The sequence below is a fragment of the Candoia aspera genome, chromosome 2 (genome assembly GCF_035149785.1).
Source record: "Candoia aspera isolate rCanAsp1 chromosome 2, rCanAsp1.hap2, whole genome shotgun sequence".
Taxonomy (NCBI): Eukaryota; Metazoa; Chordata; class Lepidosauria; order Squamata; family Boidae; genus Candoia; species Candoia aspera.
Window position 1 is genome coordinate 47,426,046 of NC_086154.1, and position 17,164 is coordinate 47,443,209.

General features: G+C 40.3%; 1 protein-coding gene across 1 annotated transcript in view; it reads left to right on the plus strand.

The window, feature by feature from the left end:
• The window catches only part of DNAH12 (dynein axonemal heavy chain 12), a 138,434-nt gene that overhangs the window by 89,564 nt on the left and 31,706 nt on the right, over positions 1-17,164 (plus strand). Inside the window, exons 53-55 of the mRNA XM_063291760.1 lie at positions 4,445-4,592; positions 4,988-5,133; positions 13,315-13,529. Coding sequence (XP_063147830.1) covers positions 4,445-4,592; positions 4,988-5,133; positions 13,315-13,529 — 509 coding nt within the window. The remainder of the gene's footprint in view (positions 1-4,444; positions 4,593-4,987; positions 5,134-13,314; positions 13,530-17,164) is intronic.

Here is a 17,164-nt window from a genome sequence, read left to right on the forward strand (position 1 = left end):
CAGTGTCTTTACAGATGTTGTAATACTGCTTCTTGTCTCTTCTGAAACTCTTTGTTAAGTTCCTTTCTGAGATTTTTGTCTTTCTTGGCTTTGGCTTCTCTTCTTTTCTTGGCAATTTCTATAGTTCTGACATACAGTTTGCTGTCTTCTGTTTCTTCATTTTTGGCAGTCTCTTTTCACATTAATCCTTAACAACTTCTTTCATTTCATAATTCCTCTGGTTCTCTGTTAATGAGGTTCAGGACTTCTAAGAGATTCTTTGTCAGGCTCCCTTCTCTTTGCTCGCCTGCCATTAAGCATTAATACACATGTCAGCCTGCTACACGCATAAGCCAAAAGAAAGCAAACCCATGCTGCCTTCGCACACATTCCTTCATGCAGCTTCACAGACATTCCTTCAGTCATGACAACAAGGATGGCTGCTGATAAGATACCTGGGGCTCTTAATCATCCCAACAGACTAACGAGCTGGGAGGGGGAAAGTCAGGAGTGAGAAAGAACTTGCTGACAAGACAGGGAGGAGGGATGAGGTCAGAGGGAAAAGAATCACTTTGAATGCTTGGTGCCAAAATCCTCACTCAGAGCTTTGAAACTGTCCTATGTTAATCAGATTATTAATAAAGAATTCTTTAAGCTTCCTGATGGACTGCTTGGAGAATTTCTAAGTTAAAATCCTGTACTGGGACCATCACATTCCTAATGTTCTCCTTGAAAAGGATGGATATATATTCAAGTTCATATTGTTGAAACGATCCTTCCTTCCTTCCTTCCTTCCTTCCTTCCTTCCTTCCTTCCTTCCTTCCTTCCTTCCTTCCTTCCTTCCTTCCTTCCTTCCTTCCTTCCTTCCTTCCTTCCCCATTATCCAGCACTATATTGTCAACCATTTTATATTTTCTATCCATGTGGGTTTCTTGGTAAAAATACCGGAGTGGTTTATCATTGCCCTGTCCTGTGCAATATCTCTCCACCACACTGAGGCAGCACAGCAGGACTTGGGAGGGTTTAACAATAAATATAACATAAAAACAATTTAAATACAAAATTGATTATAAAACTTATGCTGTCAAAAGCAGCAGATGTTACTACAGCAAATAAGTACTCAAAAATTAAACACATATATTTTAAAACTAAGAGACTGGATGATTTTGTGGGCAAATGCTTACCATCTTGACTTGTCCCTGGTAATGATTACTACTAGTCCTTCCAGGGACATTTCAGTAATCTCTTTTATCCTATCCCACCTTATCAATTGGTCTTCTTTAACTGTTTCTTTCAACCTTGCCAAGCATAATAAGTTATTCTAGTTTATCATTCACTTGTATCACATCCCTAGATATATGAGTTTCTGCATGTTGATCATCACCTTAAGGCAGCAGTCAGCCTTTATTTGATTAATTCAGTTATTGTTCTTTCAGTCTTGTTTGAAATATTCAGACTTTTGTTGTCACCAAAATGTCCTTATCCTTTGCCATTCTGTTCAACTTTGTCATGCCATCTTTCCTGTCTACTATCTTCACTTCTTTATCGTCAACTATAAGTTCAATAAGCATTCAAGTTGACATAGTCTTTGTGTTCTGTATATTTAAAATTAACCTGGATTTTTTCACTTTCCATTTTTAGTTAATGAAATCTTGTAATTCTTATTTCAGCTAGCAAAGTGACATTATCTGCATAATAAAATGTTTATTTTGAGCTTCAGGTGTATTATTTATTTGTTTGTATACTCTCTACTGACTCACAGTGGTTTACATATAAAATCCATAAAACAGGAACATTCCTTCTGCAAAGGAAACATAAACCAAGCCAAACACACATCCTGGCATTATAAATACTCTTACATTTTTCAGACATCAAATACCCTCTGGAAGATTCCATGTTGACTGCCTGCCAAAATACATTAAGGGAGGGTACCATCCAGGAGGTAGTGTTTCATAGGAGAGAAGCAAAAACAGAAAGTTCTTTCCCTTATCTCTGATATTATTGGTGGGGATTTTAATATGATCCTCTAGGCTGAACACACTGGACTGAGTTAGTTCTCTCTGAAGTAGGTGTTGGTATGAAGTAGGTGGTCCTGCAGACTTTGGGTTGTATATACAAGCTATTAGTAACCAATGTAGAGCCCATGTCAGTGGTCTTATATGAGACTGGCGGTTCTCCATCAGTAAGTGGGATACTATATTCTGTACCCATTGCAGCTTCTAGATGTCTTCCAAGGAAGCCTCTTGTAATTTTGATTCCAGTTATCATCCTTTCCAATCCTGCTGTTCTTAGAATACATTCATGTGTAAGCAAAACAGACAATATTAATCCTTGTCTCAGTCTCTTTCTCAGGTGTCTTGGTATACTCATTACTATATTGTTCCACATTTGAATAAGTAATATGTTGCTTCCTTGAGCAGTGACTTCAGTGGTTTGCTAATTTGCACACTCCATTGCATCTCCCTTCTTTGGCATAGGTATTTTCACTAATCTTTTCCAATCCTTATGCCAATAGGCTTGTTTGGTATTTATTGAAGTAGAGTTCTTAGCACTATAGCTGCGTCTTTTCCTGTAGCTTTAAACAGTTCAGTGGGTATTCACCTTTTCCTATTTGATAGGTGGTCTTTTACTGGTTTATTTTCTAGTGGTGATTCATTATGAATATATTCTCTCCCTGCAAATGTTTCTGAGATTCTGTAATCCTATTTGTAAAGGGTTTCAGTAGAATCTTTCCATTTTCCATTTAACCAATATATCTCTTTCATTATTAGTTTTGAGTATTCTTACTTTAAATTTTCCTGGTTTCTCTGGTCATCTTAAGAAAATTTCCTCTTTCTTGTTACTTTCCTCATTTGTTGATATTCTTGATGAGACACCTTTCCTTGACCTTCTTGACTGACACTGAAAGTCTGCAGTCAGTTGTTATGCTTTGTTCTTGTTGTCCAAGGCTTTTATCTTCCATTTTTCCCTGATGTTTGTGATAGCCACTTGGATATCTGAATGGAGTTGGCAATAATAATAATAATAATCTGAAGCTGTTCTTTACACTGATCTTATATTGTGACAGTATATCCTCCAAGTCAAATACTGCTAGCACCATCCACTCTCTTTAATTTTCTAAGTTAAACTCATACATTTGACACCAATCATGATCTGTTCTACAATTTACACTGGAAGTGTCCTGACTCACTGGATTGCACTTCTCCATCTTCTATTTCCTATTATGTAGACTATTTCCTGTTGTGTAATCATATGTTTCCAGTGCTATTCATCTTGTGATCTCCAATGTGAAGAATCTGTGTTTTTGTTGGTTGAAGCAGATGTTGTCAATAAATGAAGAATTATCTTTGCAAACATCTGTTAACCTATATCTTGCATTATTATGCTTAACCCACCTACATCGTCTTGTAATCCCAGGTTCTTCCATTTATCCACTGTTTGCGTTCCAGTCACTCACTAGTACTAACAGTATATTCATTCTTGATCTTGCATTTAGCATCTCTTGCAGCTTGTCATAGAATTCCTCAGTGTCTTCCACCACTGGGTCTGTGGCAGGTGTAACACTTGTGGAACACTGATATTTGCTGGATATCTGCAAATTCTAATATTCTAATGTGTCATTTATCTGATTGTGGACAAGCACATATTAAGCAATATTTCTGTACTGTTGCTATCCCATTCCTTTTTATTGACTCATGTCTTGAAGTATATACAGGATCATGTAATCATATGATTTAAATGGCTCACTCCAGCCCACTTCTCTTATTTTTAAGACATCCAATTTAGTGTGCTTCATTTCAACTTGGACAAATTTTCCATAATTCATGCTTTTCACATCCATCTTCCACTCATTGTGGAATAGTGTCACCATCAGGGACTAGACTTCCTTGCAACTATGGTTTGGTAAAGCATAACTTGCAAATCTCTATTTGTAAAGATTTGATGCTTTCATCCAATAATTAGGGAAATGACTTCCAGTCTGCAGCTTTCATTTATTTGGCATACAGATTCATCTAAATGTAACAGCCAGGTCCATAGAGTTTTCTTGCCAACAAGTGGTTTACCACTGCCTTCTTCCAGATGTGAATTTTGAGTTCCTTCTCCTAGGTTGGATATCTGCAGAACCGCACCTGCCCTCACTCCAATGTGGTTTATTCTTAGCTTCACTACTACCCCTTTTGACCTTGCCAAAAATGATGACCATAGCAAAAGTTCATGCTCATGCATGGATTGCTCTCAAGGTCATTGAAACTACTAAGCTCTCCCATGGTGGTGTACAAGTGATAATTCCCTGGAAAGCGTGTCTTGGGGACAACACTATTGAAAATGTTCTTTTCCTGGTAGTTCTTTCCTAGACACATATTTAATTTTAACAACTCTGACACAACAAGTAGTAAACATAAACCTTAGTGAACTATTCAGTAATATGTCATTTTGGATAATTTGCTCACTTTCTCTCCCTTAGATGGTCTCATGCTGCAGATGATCTTCAAAACACTTACGATAATTTGACAGGAGATGTTCTGATATCAGCAGGAGTGATAGCTTACCTTGGTGCTTTTACTGCTGGATTTCGACAAGAATGTACTAAAGATTGGAGCAAACTCTGCAAGGTGATATTAATTCATTGCTTTCTTTTTAGAACATACACAGTCTTCTACTAATAATAGCTCTGTCAAAAATAGATATATCTTGTTAATTAGCATGTTGCAACTGATGGAGATAATTTTAACATGCATTATGATTTTAATACTGTACATCATAATGGAAACAATAGCTAAATCTCTATTCAAAACAGTGTAGAAGAGTTTAAAAATGAAATGTTTTTCTAAAACTTGCAGTAAGTATAGGAATTCTTCCTAGTATTGCCTATTAACCTTTCCTATTTAGTTTCTCTTGACTGTCTTACTCCAAAGTGAAATTAAATGCAACATGAATTATTTTAATACTATATGCACATGCATTTAATAATAATAAATACCAATACAAGCTTTATCTGTGCCTTCAGGTAAAAGATATTCCTTGTTCTGAAAGCTTCTCTCTAAGTAAGACTCTCGGTGATCCAATAAAAATTAGAGCCTGGAATATTGCAGGTCTTCCAACGGATCAATTTTCCATAGATAATGGTGTGATTGTTGACAATTCTAGACGTTGGTAGGTAACTGGAATTTATTATTTTGCCAATTAATCTAAAATTAGCTTACTGAAGCATTGATATTGATAGTTTTTAAACCTCTGGTTATATTTGTTTCTCTTTTCTATATGTATTATTGATTGTTAAGTTTTTATGGCCACCAAATTGTCCTTCAGGCAACTGAGGAAGACAGAGAGAGATGTATACATAGTTACATACAAAAGGTAAAGGTAAAGGTTTCCCTTGACATTAAGTCCAGTCGTGTCCGACTCTAGGGGGCGGTGCTCATCTCTGTTTCAAAGCCGAAGAGACGGCGTTTGTCTGTGGACACTTCCATAGTCATATGGCCGGCATGACTACATGGAACGCTGTTACCTGCCTGCCAAAGCAGTACCTGTTAATCTACTCACATTTGCAAGTTACATACAAACACACATATATATACATACATAACTTTAACTACTCCTTGAGGATAGGGAGCAGTCTGACTTTTTTCTTGGTTGTAAAATGATAAATGAGAGCCAGTTTGTATAGTGGTTAAAGCACTGGGCTAGAAATTGGGAGACTGTGAGTTCTGTGAGTTCTTCATGCCCTTAGGCATGAAGCCAGCTGGGTCACTTTGGGCCAGTACTCTCTCTGAGCCAAAAGTAATGGCAAATCACCTTTGAAAACTGCAGGGACTCATCCAAGCAGTTGCCAGGAGTCAAGACTGGCTTGAAGGCACTCATGCATATACAAAAAGATAAGTATCTAAGATAATAATTTTGCAGTGCTTTGTTGTTTATTCATTCAGTCGCTTCCGACTCTTCGTGACTTCATGGACCAGCCCACGCCAGAGCTTCCTGTCGGTCGTCAACACCTCAAGTTTCCCCAGCAACGAGTCTATCACCTTTAGAATATCATCCATCCACCTTGCCCTTGGTCGGCCCCTCTTCCTTTTGCCTTCCACTCTCCCTAGCATCAGCATCTTCTCCAGGGTGTTCTGTCTTCTCATTATGTGGCCAAAGTATTTCAGTTTGGCCTTTAATATCATTCCCTCAAGTGAGCAGTCTGGCTTTATTTCCTGGAGGATGGACTGGTTTGATCTCCTTGCAGTCCAAGGCACTCTCAGAATTTTCCTCCAACACCACAGTTCAAAAGCATCTATCTTCCTTCTCTCAGCCTTCCTTATGGTCCAGCTCTCGCAGCCATATGTTACTACGGGGAACACCATTGCTTTAACTATGCGGACCTTTGTTGTCAGTGTGACGTCTCTGCTCTTAACGATTTTATCAAGATTTGTCATTGCTCTTCTCCCAAGGATTAAGCATCTTCTGATTTCCTGACTGCAGTCAGCATCTGCAGTAATCTTCGCACCTAGGAATACAAAGTCTTTCACTGCTTCTACATTTTCTCCCTCTATTTGCCAGTTATCAATCAAGCTGGTTGCCATAATCTTGGTTTTTTTTGAGGTTGAGCTGCAAGCCAGCTTTTGCACTTTCTTCTTTCACCTTCATCACAAGGCTCCTCAGTTCCTCTTTGTTTTCAGCCATCAAAGTGGTATCATCTGCACATCTGAGATTGTTAATGTTTCCTCCAGCGATTTTAACTCCAGCCTTGGATTCCTCAAGCCCAGCACATTGCATGATGTGTTCTGCGTACAAGCTGAATAGGTAGGGTGAGAGTATACAGTCCTGCCGTACTCCTTTCCCAATCTTAAACCAGTCCGTTGTTCCGTGGTCTGTTCTTACTGTTGCTACTTGGTCGTTATACAGATTCTTCAGGAGGCATACAAGATGACTTGGTATCCCCATACCGCTAAGAACTTGCCACAATTTGTTATGGTCCACACAGGCTTTAGAATAGTCAATAAAACAGAAATAGATGTTTTTCTGAAACTCCCTGGCTTTTTCCATTATCCATCTGATATTGGCAATTTGGTCCCTAGTTCCTCTGCCTTTTCTAAACCCAGCTTGTACATCTGGCAATTCTCACTCCATGAATTGCTGAAGTCTACCTTGCAGGATCTTGAGCATTACCTTACTGGCATGTGAAATGAGTGCCACTGTTCGATAGTTTGAACATTCTTTAGTGTTTCCCTTTTTTGGTATGGGGATATAAGTTGATTTTTTCCAATCTGATGGCCATTCTTGTGTTTTCCAAATTTGCTGGCATATAGCATGCATTACCTTGGCAGCATCATCTTGCAAGATTTTGAACAGTTCAGCTGGGATGCCGTCGTCTCCTGCTGCCTTGATGTTAGCAATGCTTCTTAAGGCCCATTCAACCTCACTCTTTAGGATGTCTGGCTCTAGCTCACTGACCACACCGTCAAAGCTATCCCCGATATTGTTCTCCTTCCTATACAGGTCTTCCGTATATTCTTGCCACCTTTTCTTGATCTCTTCTTCTTCTGTTAGATCCTTGCCATCTTTGTTTTTGATCATACCCATTTTTGCCTGGAATTTACCTCCGATGTTTCTAATTTTCTGGAAGAGGTCTCTTGTCCTTCCTATTCTATTGTCTTCTTCCACTTCCACGCATTGCTTGTTTAAAAATAATTCCTTATTTCTTCTGGCTAACCTCTGGAATTTTGCATTTAATTGGGCATATCTCCCCCTATCACTGTTGCCTTTTGCTTTCCTTCTTTCTTGGGCTACTTCTAGTGTCTCAGCAGACAGCCATTTTGCCTTCTTGGTTTTCTCTTTCTTTGGGATATATTTTGTTGCTGCCTCCTGAACAATGTTGTGAACTTCTGTCCATAGTTCTTCCGGGACCCTGTCTACTAAGTCCAGTCCCTTAAATCGATTCTTCACCTCCACTGCATGTTCCTTAGGAATATTAGTGAGCTCATATCTAGCTGATCTGTGGGTCTTCCCTAATCTCTTTAGTCTGATCCTAAATTGTGCAAGAAGAAGTTCGTGATCTGAACTACAGTCAGTTCCAGGTCTTGTTGTTACCGTCTCTGTAGATGTCCGCCACCTTTGGCTGCAAAGGATGTAGTCAATCTGATTTCGGTGTTGTCCATCTGGTGAAGTCAATGTATAAAGCCGTCTCTTAGGTTGTTGGAAGAGAGTGTTTGTTATGCAGAGTGAGTTGTCTTGGCAAAATTCTATCAGCCTATGTCCTGCTTCGTTTTGTTCTCCCAGGCCATGCTTACCTGTAATTCCAGGTGTCATTTGACTACCCACCTTAGCATTCCAGTCTCCTGTGATGAAAATAACATCTCTTTTAGGCGTGTTGTCCAGTAGGTGCTGCAGATCCTCAGAGAACCGATCTACTTCAGCTTTTTCAGCATCTGTGGTTGGGGCATATATTTGGATCACTGTGATGTTAGATGGTTTGCCCTGAATTCGAATTGAGATCATTCTATTGTTTTTTGGATTGTATCCAAGCACTGCTTTAGCCACTTTACTATTAATTATGAAGGCTACTCCATTTCTTCTGTGGTCCTCTTGTCCACAGTAGTAGATCTGGTGGTCATTTGATGTGAAGTGGCCCATTCCAGTCCATTTCAGTTCACTGACGCCCAAAATGTCTATCTTTAATCTTGACATCTCATCAATACCCACATCCAGTTTGCCCTGGCTCATAGATCTTACATTCCAGGTTCCAATGGTGTGTTGATCCTCAGAACATCAGATTCGCCGTTCACCGCCAGCACCGTTGGCTGCTAGCCATCCTTTCGGCTTTGAGCTAGCTGCATCCTCACATCTGGGGCTAGTTGAACTCATCCTCTGTTCTTCCCCAGTAGCATTTTGACCATCTTCCGACCTGGGGGTCTCATCTTCCGATGGTATACCGACACATCTCTGGTTGTACTGATCCATTGAGTTTTCACGGCAAGAATACTGGGGTGGGTTGCCATTACCTTCCCCAGGGATCACATTTAGTCTGACCTCTCTGTCATAACCTTCCCGTCTTGGGTGGCCATTCACGGTTTAGCTCATGGCATCATTGAAGTGCTCAAGCTCCAGCACCACAACAAGGTAACGATCCTTTGCTGAAGTTTGTGGTGCTAAGTAAAGTAAAAATTTATTCAACTATATTGCATAAAAGAAGAGTGTGAACAAGCCATATGCTAACATGGAACAAGGAAGACTGCAAGAGTGAGTGCTTGATAATGGAGAAAACCTTAAAACTTTCTAACAAAACTGAAGGATTCTTGGAAGGGGGAAAGAGCTGAACATCTTAGTTTGTTTTTTAAATTTTATTATCAGCAATCTGGCCTCAAGAAGAAGAATGAGAAAAGAGAAAGTCTAAGCATGGTTTCAACTAACTTTGTTTGGCCAGTCAAACAAAATGAATAAAATTTGGAGGCAGTTGTTGATAGCTGAAATAATAAAACTAATTACAGTTATACAAGGCTTTGTGGATGAAGTAAGAACTATAAACTGCATTGCATATCAGTTTATGAAGCAGAAGGATAAATGCAGTAGCCCAAAGAAACCAAAATGTAAGCAGAAATAAATGAAGAGGGGACAAATTATAACAGGAAGAAAGTGAAAATAAGTAAAAAAGAAATACGGCAGAAGTTGTCTTGTGGTTAGAGTCAAATATTAATTTTATGTAAATTGAAGGCTAAAACTGGTCCATGGAAGGCTTTTCATTCCTGTGATAAAATGGGGAGAAAGCAATTTCTAACAAATCTCCCCTCTGCTTGCAGCCTCTTAAAACTCTGATCTGGAGACTCCTGGAAGCCTTTGGAAGAGCATGAGTAGTGGTACTTAATGCTAAGCATTAATGGTAGTCTGGGTGTCTGGTATATGGGTAAATGGCTTCATACAAACAATCCCCTCAACATTATGGGATTATTCTAGCATTAGATGTGATACAGGTAGAATTCAGTGGGAGAGGGAATCAAAAGAAATGGGAAGGAAATGTCTTGTGAGGTAAAAGGCTTTTCTTATCATGTAAGTCAACTTAAACTACAAGTCATGAATATTTCTAAAGTAGACTAAAAGAGATATTTGAAAATATATTAAATGATGGGATGAAAATGCCCAAGCATGGTTCATATATTACAATAAACAAAGCAGAAGAACATTTTATATAAAAATAAATAAATTCTGCATTGCTGACCTGTAATAAAGAATATGAATTTGAAAAAGTAGATGAGAGGTATTTACATATGATCACATAAAACATACCCCTCCAACACACCATTAAACAGTAATCAAATATAAACTCTTACAAAGGAGTTTGTAAAGAACTTACAAAGAAACTTGGACATCTCACAGAGGAAAGTGAATATTCCATCAACTGTCTCCAGAAAATCAAAGACCTAAAAATAGAAGAAAATGAAATTATGGTTTCATTTGATGTCACAGCTCTCTTTACATCCATAGACCTGGCACTAGCAAAAGTATCCATGGCAGCAGTTCTACACAACACACCCGACTTAGCCAAATACAGCAAAATAGAAATTCCCAGAATAATGGACCTTATCAACCTCTGCCTTATGACCTACTTTCAGTTTGATGGACAAATATACCAACAAATCAAAGGAACACCCATAGGATCACCTATTTCAGGACTCATAGCAGAGATTGTAATTCAGTGTCTGGAAAGGATAGCACTCCCATGCATACAACCCAAAGTATGGATCCAGTACATGGATGACACTTTCGTCATAATAAAAAAAGAACAACTGGAGGAAACACATGAAACCATCAACATCTTCAATGGAATAAAATTCACAATGGAAGAAGAAAACAACATACTACCCTTCTTGGACATGCTCATCAGCAGAGGAAATGATGGCAAGTTAGAAACACAAGTCTACAGGAAAGCTACCCACCTAACCAAGTTCTCCATTACCAAAGCAACAACCCAACCTCCCACAAGAGGAGCTGTGTAAGAACATTATTCAGATGAGCACTTACGCACTGCAGCAACCCAGAACACCAGAAAAAGGAAACAGATTATCTATACAACATCTTCCAGCAAAATGGATACCCACTCAACTTTATCAAAAAGTGCCTCACCACTCAACCCACTATTTACCCAACCAACAGAAGCTATGAAAAGGATAACACTGCCATACATCAGAAACATCTCAGAAACCACCAACAGACTATTACAACCACATGGCATCACTGTAGCACATAAACCAACTAAAACTCTTCAAAAAATATTAAGTAACCCAAAAGACCCAGTAGCCCAAGAAGAAAAAACAGGAGTTGTTTACAACATACAATGCAAAGACTGTAGGACAGACACTGTAGGACAGACAGGCAGAAGACTAGCAGAGTGCATCCATGAACACCAACTAGCTAGTCAGAAGACATGATGAGAACTCCTTAATCTCATAACACATGGACAGACTTAACCATAGTTTCAACTGGGAAACTGTGAGCATCCTAAACCAAGCCAAATCCAAAAATGCTAGAGAATTCCTGGAAGCTTGGCACTCAGACAAAGCAGCCGACAGACACATAGAGGTAAACAACATTTACATACAATTCAAAAGAAATAATAGAAAAGCCAAAAGACCAGAACACTTCCTTGCCAGCAATCAACACCCACATATGTAAATGTTAACACTAGGATTAACACCAGATGAACAATCAAACAGCACAATATACCCTAATCAAAGAACTATTAACTTAGTCCACCAACCAAGCAGCAAACAACAGCCCAATCAAGGAACTCCCAAGGAGAGAACAAAACCTCCACCAGCACAAGCTGAAGAGTATATAAACAGAGAGCAAGGCCCACTACCTGTTTGCACTGAAGATGTTGCCTAGCCTGGCAATGAAACGTCTGCAAGAAAACAACAGGGCTCAGAGAGCACCAAGGACTCCACAATATAAACTCTGTACTATAGACAAAAAATAATTTAGGGAGTTACAGTGACTTATATCCATAAATTAGAATTATAAATTAGAATTTAAAATGTGGGAAATATCAAAGGTGTATACATTACAAAGTATGCATGTTGTGACAAACTAGTATGCATTTGCATCTCAAATTCAGCAAAATAGGACAGACAAAAAGTTAAACACACATCTTTTAGAAGTTACTACTGTCCACCACTTATGTGATCAATGTGCTTGTTTGTTTATTTATCATTAAAATGTATATGGCTGCCCACTTGACACATGACCCTGGGCATCAATTGCCTGCATTTGCAGAAATTCAAATATTTGACATACACATAAGCCCCTTTCCAGGACCATCTCCTCATCTGTCAGAACAGGAGTGTAACATGTAAGTTAGACTAACTTTAGTCTAGACAAAATAATGATTCAGATGTTTATTGAAATATTAAAAAGAAGTGCTTGAAGTATCAAAAAGAAGCTCAAAAATGACCAGTTGCTTTTAAAGTCAACTTAAACAGCCATAATTTGGAAATCTGAATTTTAAAGAAAACCTTACCAGAGAAATTCATTGGGGAAGGCCCTGGATTTTCATACAGTGAGAAGATCATGATTTTCTGTTAACTGCTTGGGAAAAAATAGATTTCACAAAATAAATGCTGTGTTTGCCAATTTTTAGAGAGAATAATTCAAATTGACTAGTCAGTGCCTGGCATAACCTAATTCTGTTTTGGGAAGGATCTATCCCCTTTTATATTAGTTGAACTTGGATCAAGTTACAGTGAATTCTCCTATTCTTTCTCACAGCTTGGGCATTTATGTTACTTTCTGTTGCCAGAGTAAGTTCCCAACCACAGTGGGATGAATACTGATATAATCCACACCTGGAGCTAGTGTGGGTTAGCACAGTTTGATTTGACCCCTAATATTGTCCTGCAGAAGTCTATCGTTATTTTCTTGTTTGAATTCTCAACTATCTTCTGTTAGTGATAGATAAATCCACTCTTTTGAAGAAGTGCTTTGACTGTATTGGTTCAGATGTCTGACAAAACATAATTGGAAATGTGAACCTATAAGTGAAATACTTGGGAATTGGATTCAAATACTTTCCATGAACAAAAAAATGCAGTCTTGGAAATGGGATCTCTTCATCTGTATAGTGTTCAATATTATTATTTTTACGTTAATTTAGCAGCTGCAACGCTAATTTAGATTTAAAATTATTTAAGTCGTTTATAAGTGCATAATCCTTTATTATTGATTTGGTGATATCAGAATCCACTATTGTGTGGATTTCATTGACTGTTATTGGCATCTTTCTATCAATTTTCAAAGTCATTTCCTATGGCAAATGATTATTAAACATTTGTCTTTTAATAACAACTTGATGCTATTTTGTAGGCCATTGATGATTGATCCCCAGGGTCAAGCAAATAAATGGATAAAACATTCTGAGAAAGAGAACAGACTAAGTGTCATAAAATTTACTGATTCAGACTACATGAGAACTCTAGAAAATTGCATTCAGTTTGGGACTCCTCTTCTGCTTGAAAATGTTGGAGAAGAGATAGATCCTTCCTTGGAACCTTTGCTACTTAGGCAAACTTTTAAACAAGGTACAAGAAATAATGAATGCTATTATTTACTAAAGTTCAAGAAGAAATATTTGCTATTTTTTGAATAGTCCATTACATCTTTTAATGTGTTTCTTTTTATTCCTTAAATATTGCTGCCTAGTAACAGATGAAGTTAATGCAAAAATATTTTTCAGTACTGTTAATTTTATTTTGTGACCACATTTGCACGCACTGCAAATTTAAGTCCAAGTAGCTTAACCTGCTGTTATTTTAGTAATGGCTACTATGCGGCATGTGTAATATTGTATAAGCATTATAAGTAGATTAATAATGAATTGTTTTCTTTCTTGTCTGCTTTTGCTTTTCCAACACTCAGACAAAGGGTGTTGAAAAAGCAAAAGCAGACATTGTATTTCCTTGTAAGAAAGCTAGAATGTCCATAATAAGGAGGATTTTGACAGGTTCATTTATTCTGGCCTCTACCAGAATTCCTCCCTTCTATTCAGCTTTTATTGTTACTTCAATATGTTGAGCTTTTATATCAGATTTCTGCAAAGCCTGCACTAAAAAGATACAAAATTATGGGCTAACCATCGACTAGTAAGTATACACTCTGTCAGTTCCAGAAAGGCAGAAGAGCAGACTTTTCTCTAGCACTGAATTAGTTCAATCAGAATAGTTCAGGATGCTTTTTCTCCCTTGTATGTAGGCCTAGCTTTAAAAGAAATTATATATGTGCTAGCTAAAGAGATAAAATCAATGGGTTTCTATACTAGGTTTCAACATTTTTCAAAAGGCAGTGAAAGGAGCATTAATAAGGCATAAAGAAGAAAAGAAGAAGTTGGAATTATATCCAAAGCAAAATCAACAGACACTTCTGATGAATCAATTCGCACCCTTAATGGTCCCTGACATTTGCCATCTGAGATTTGAAAACATGTGGGTTGCAGGAAAAATATTCCCATGGTGTGAGTGGAAGCCAATTTATAAATTGTTAGATTAAGTCCAGGAAGGGTCCAAAAGTGTTAGCAAGAGAAATCTAGAGAAGTACAAAGATTTATTTTATGTGGATGGAGGTAAGACAAGGCAAAGTTGTTCCAGGGATTAACTGCGTGGAAATGGGATTCTCATGAGGTACAAGATTATCATAGAAGCAGGAGAGGACATACTTCACCAAAATGTAACAACAAAAGCACATCAAGATAAATTATGTAAGTGATAAGCCTAAAACAGAGGTTCTCAAATTTTCTTGATTCATAGTGCTCCTAGCAATTCCCAAACTGTGCACTGTGGTGCCCTGGAGCCCTGGCACACAGTTTGGGATTTGCAGGCCTAAAGAATAAAACAAGGGGGTCAAGGAAAATAAACCAATAAGAATTTATTATTAACTTTTGGTTTGTAAAATTCTGCTGACCTGAGCAAGCACAGATCAGTCTACATTTGGGATCTCCATGGACACTTCTTTTAGCATCCTTGGGACTTCAATACTATTCTTTTTTTTTTTTTAATTAAATGCTATTTTAAAAATTCTAGGCAGACGCCATTCGCCGCTCTAGGGGGGGTGAGCCCCAGCCTCCGTTTACTGGTTGAGGTTTTTATGGGGGCTGAAGATAACAATTTGAGCCCAATTTGGGAGGTGGCGAAATCCCCCCCCTCCGGACAGAGTGGTAGGAAGCGGTGGGCCCTGTTGCAGCGGCCTCTTACCAGAGCCAGAGTGGGAGCTGTTCCTCCCTCCCCTCCTGTCCTTACCTCCACCAGAGCCCCCAGTTGAAGCGGGGGTGGTAGCGTTTCCATGGCAAGGCTTTGTGGCTTTGAGGGTCTGGGGTGCCTGGTGGCGGGTAAAGCAGCAAACCCGGGATGCTAGTCCGGCCTTGGTGGGGTGGCAGAACCGGGCGGTGCGGTGGACCTTGGAGTCTGGAAGAATCTGGCAGTGGTAGATCGACCAGCTGGCCAGGGGCATTGGGCCAGCCTTGGCAATGTGACTTGGGGCGCAAGACGACGGACAAGAGACTGGAAACTGAGAATGCGGCGGACTGGGGGTTTGAGGCACCAATGAACTGCAGCATGACAAAGCAAGCCGGGCAGTCTCTGAGCAGGAGGACTGGTATAGTGCCACAAGGACTTGGAAGGTGGATTTGGTGGAGACTTAAAGACGGGACTTAGGGGAGTGGCGGTCTGAGTGGCATAGTGGACTCTGGAGTTCTGTTAGGGCACTCAGATGTGGGCGCAGCCTAAGGCTTCTTATATTGTTTTGGCCGATTTTAGAACAACTGGATTTGAGAACATCAGGATAGAGACTATAGCAAATTAACTGACCATCCCTTCCTAACCATCCCAAGATATAATTAGGCTTTTAGGAATCCCTAAATGGTGAATGGTGGGCCCCCTCAGGTGTGAGAGACGGTGTGAGAGGGTGCCCAGGTTTGGATGGGTAGTGTGAGAACACTCACCTCCTGAGTGAGAGGCAGGAGGTGAGGAGGAGTGGTTGAGTTGCCCCCCTGCTGACTAGTGAGAGAAGCCGAGGGGGGGCACAGTGTGTGAGTGTGGGCAGTGGTTGGGCTCTACTAGTGCCGAGAGCATGACCTGGTGCACTGGGGGGGGGGGCCTCCATCACCCTGTGATTGAGTTGAAGTGTGGTTGTGTGAATGAATGGAGGGGTCCCTATTCTTAATCAGTGATCTCAGGAGTCCAGGAGTGGGGGCTAATGGATCTCAAGATTCTGGGGGTTGTAGGGTGGGGCAGGTGATTGAGGTGGTGACGGGTAGGGGACGATATGATGGGAGCCAGAGGGCAGGTCATCATAGAAGAAGACGCCCCCAGTGTTTGTTACCTGTGGCCTGTTCCGGCCCTCTGTGCTCAAACCCTGGTCCAACAGCAGACTTCTTGTTGTCCTGACTTTTGGCTGCTGCTTTGTAACACCAGGTCAATAAACAACATGGCCCCCCTCATATGTGACTTGATCACAGAAGAGGGGGAAGACCTGGCATGTATTACTGAAACCTGGCTGGGCGTGGAAGGAGGTGTTGCTCTTTCGGAGATATGCCCGGCTGGGTTTCGAGTCTGGCATCAGCCGCAACCTCAGGGCAGGAGAGGAGGGGTGGCTGTTGTCATCCGAGAATCCCTAGTGGCTGTCAGGGATCCTGCTCCACAAGTGGCCATGTGTGAGACCCTGTTTTTCAAGCTGAGTTCCCGAGAACAGTTGGGAGTGTTGCTGTTGTACCAGCCTCCCTGCTGCGTAGCAACCTCCCTGCCTGAGCTGCTGGAGGCCATCTCAAGTTTGGCAGTGGAGTTCCCAAGGCTTATGGTGTTGGGGGACTTCAATCTGCCTTCCCTGGGGCGGGCCTTGGAAGCAGCCCGGGAGTTCATGGCTACTATGGCAGCCATGGGCCTGTTCCAGATTATTCAGGACCTAACTCAAGACAGTGGCCTCACCCCGGACCTAGTCTTCTTGTCGGAGCAGTGGAAAGGCGATGAGAGAACTACATCTTTCCTCTTTGTCATGCTCAGATCATGCCCTGGTGGCCTTGAGATTCTCTCGTGCCACCCCCCTCCACAGGGAGGCAGGACCCATTCGATTGGTCCGCCCCCGGCGACTGATGGACCCAGCTGGGTTTCAGAGGGAGCTAGGGGTTATACCTGAGTCTCTCCTGCACGATCCAGCGGAGGCCCTGGCT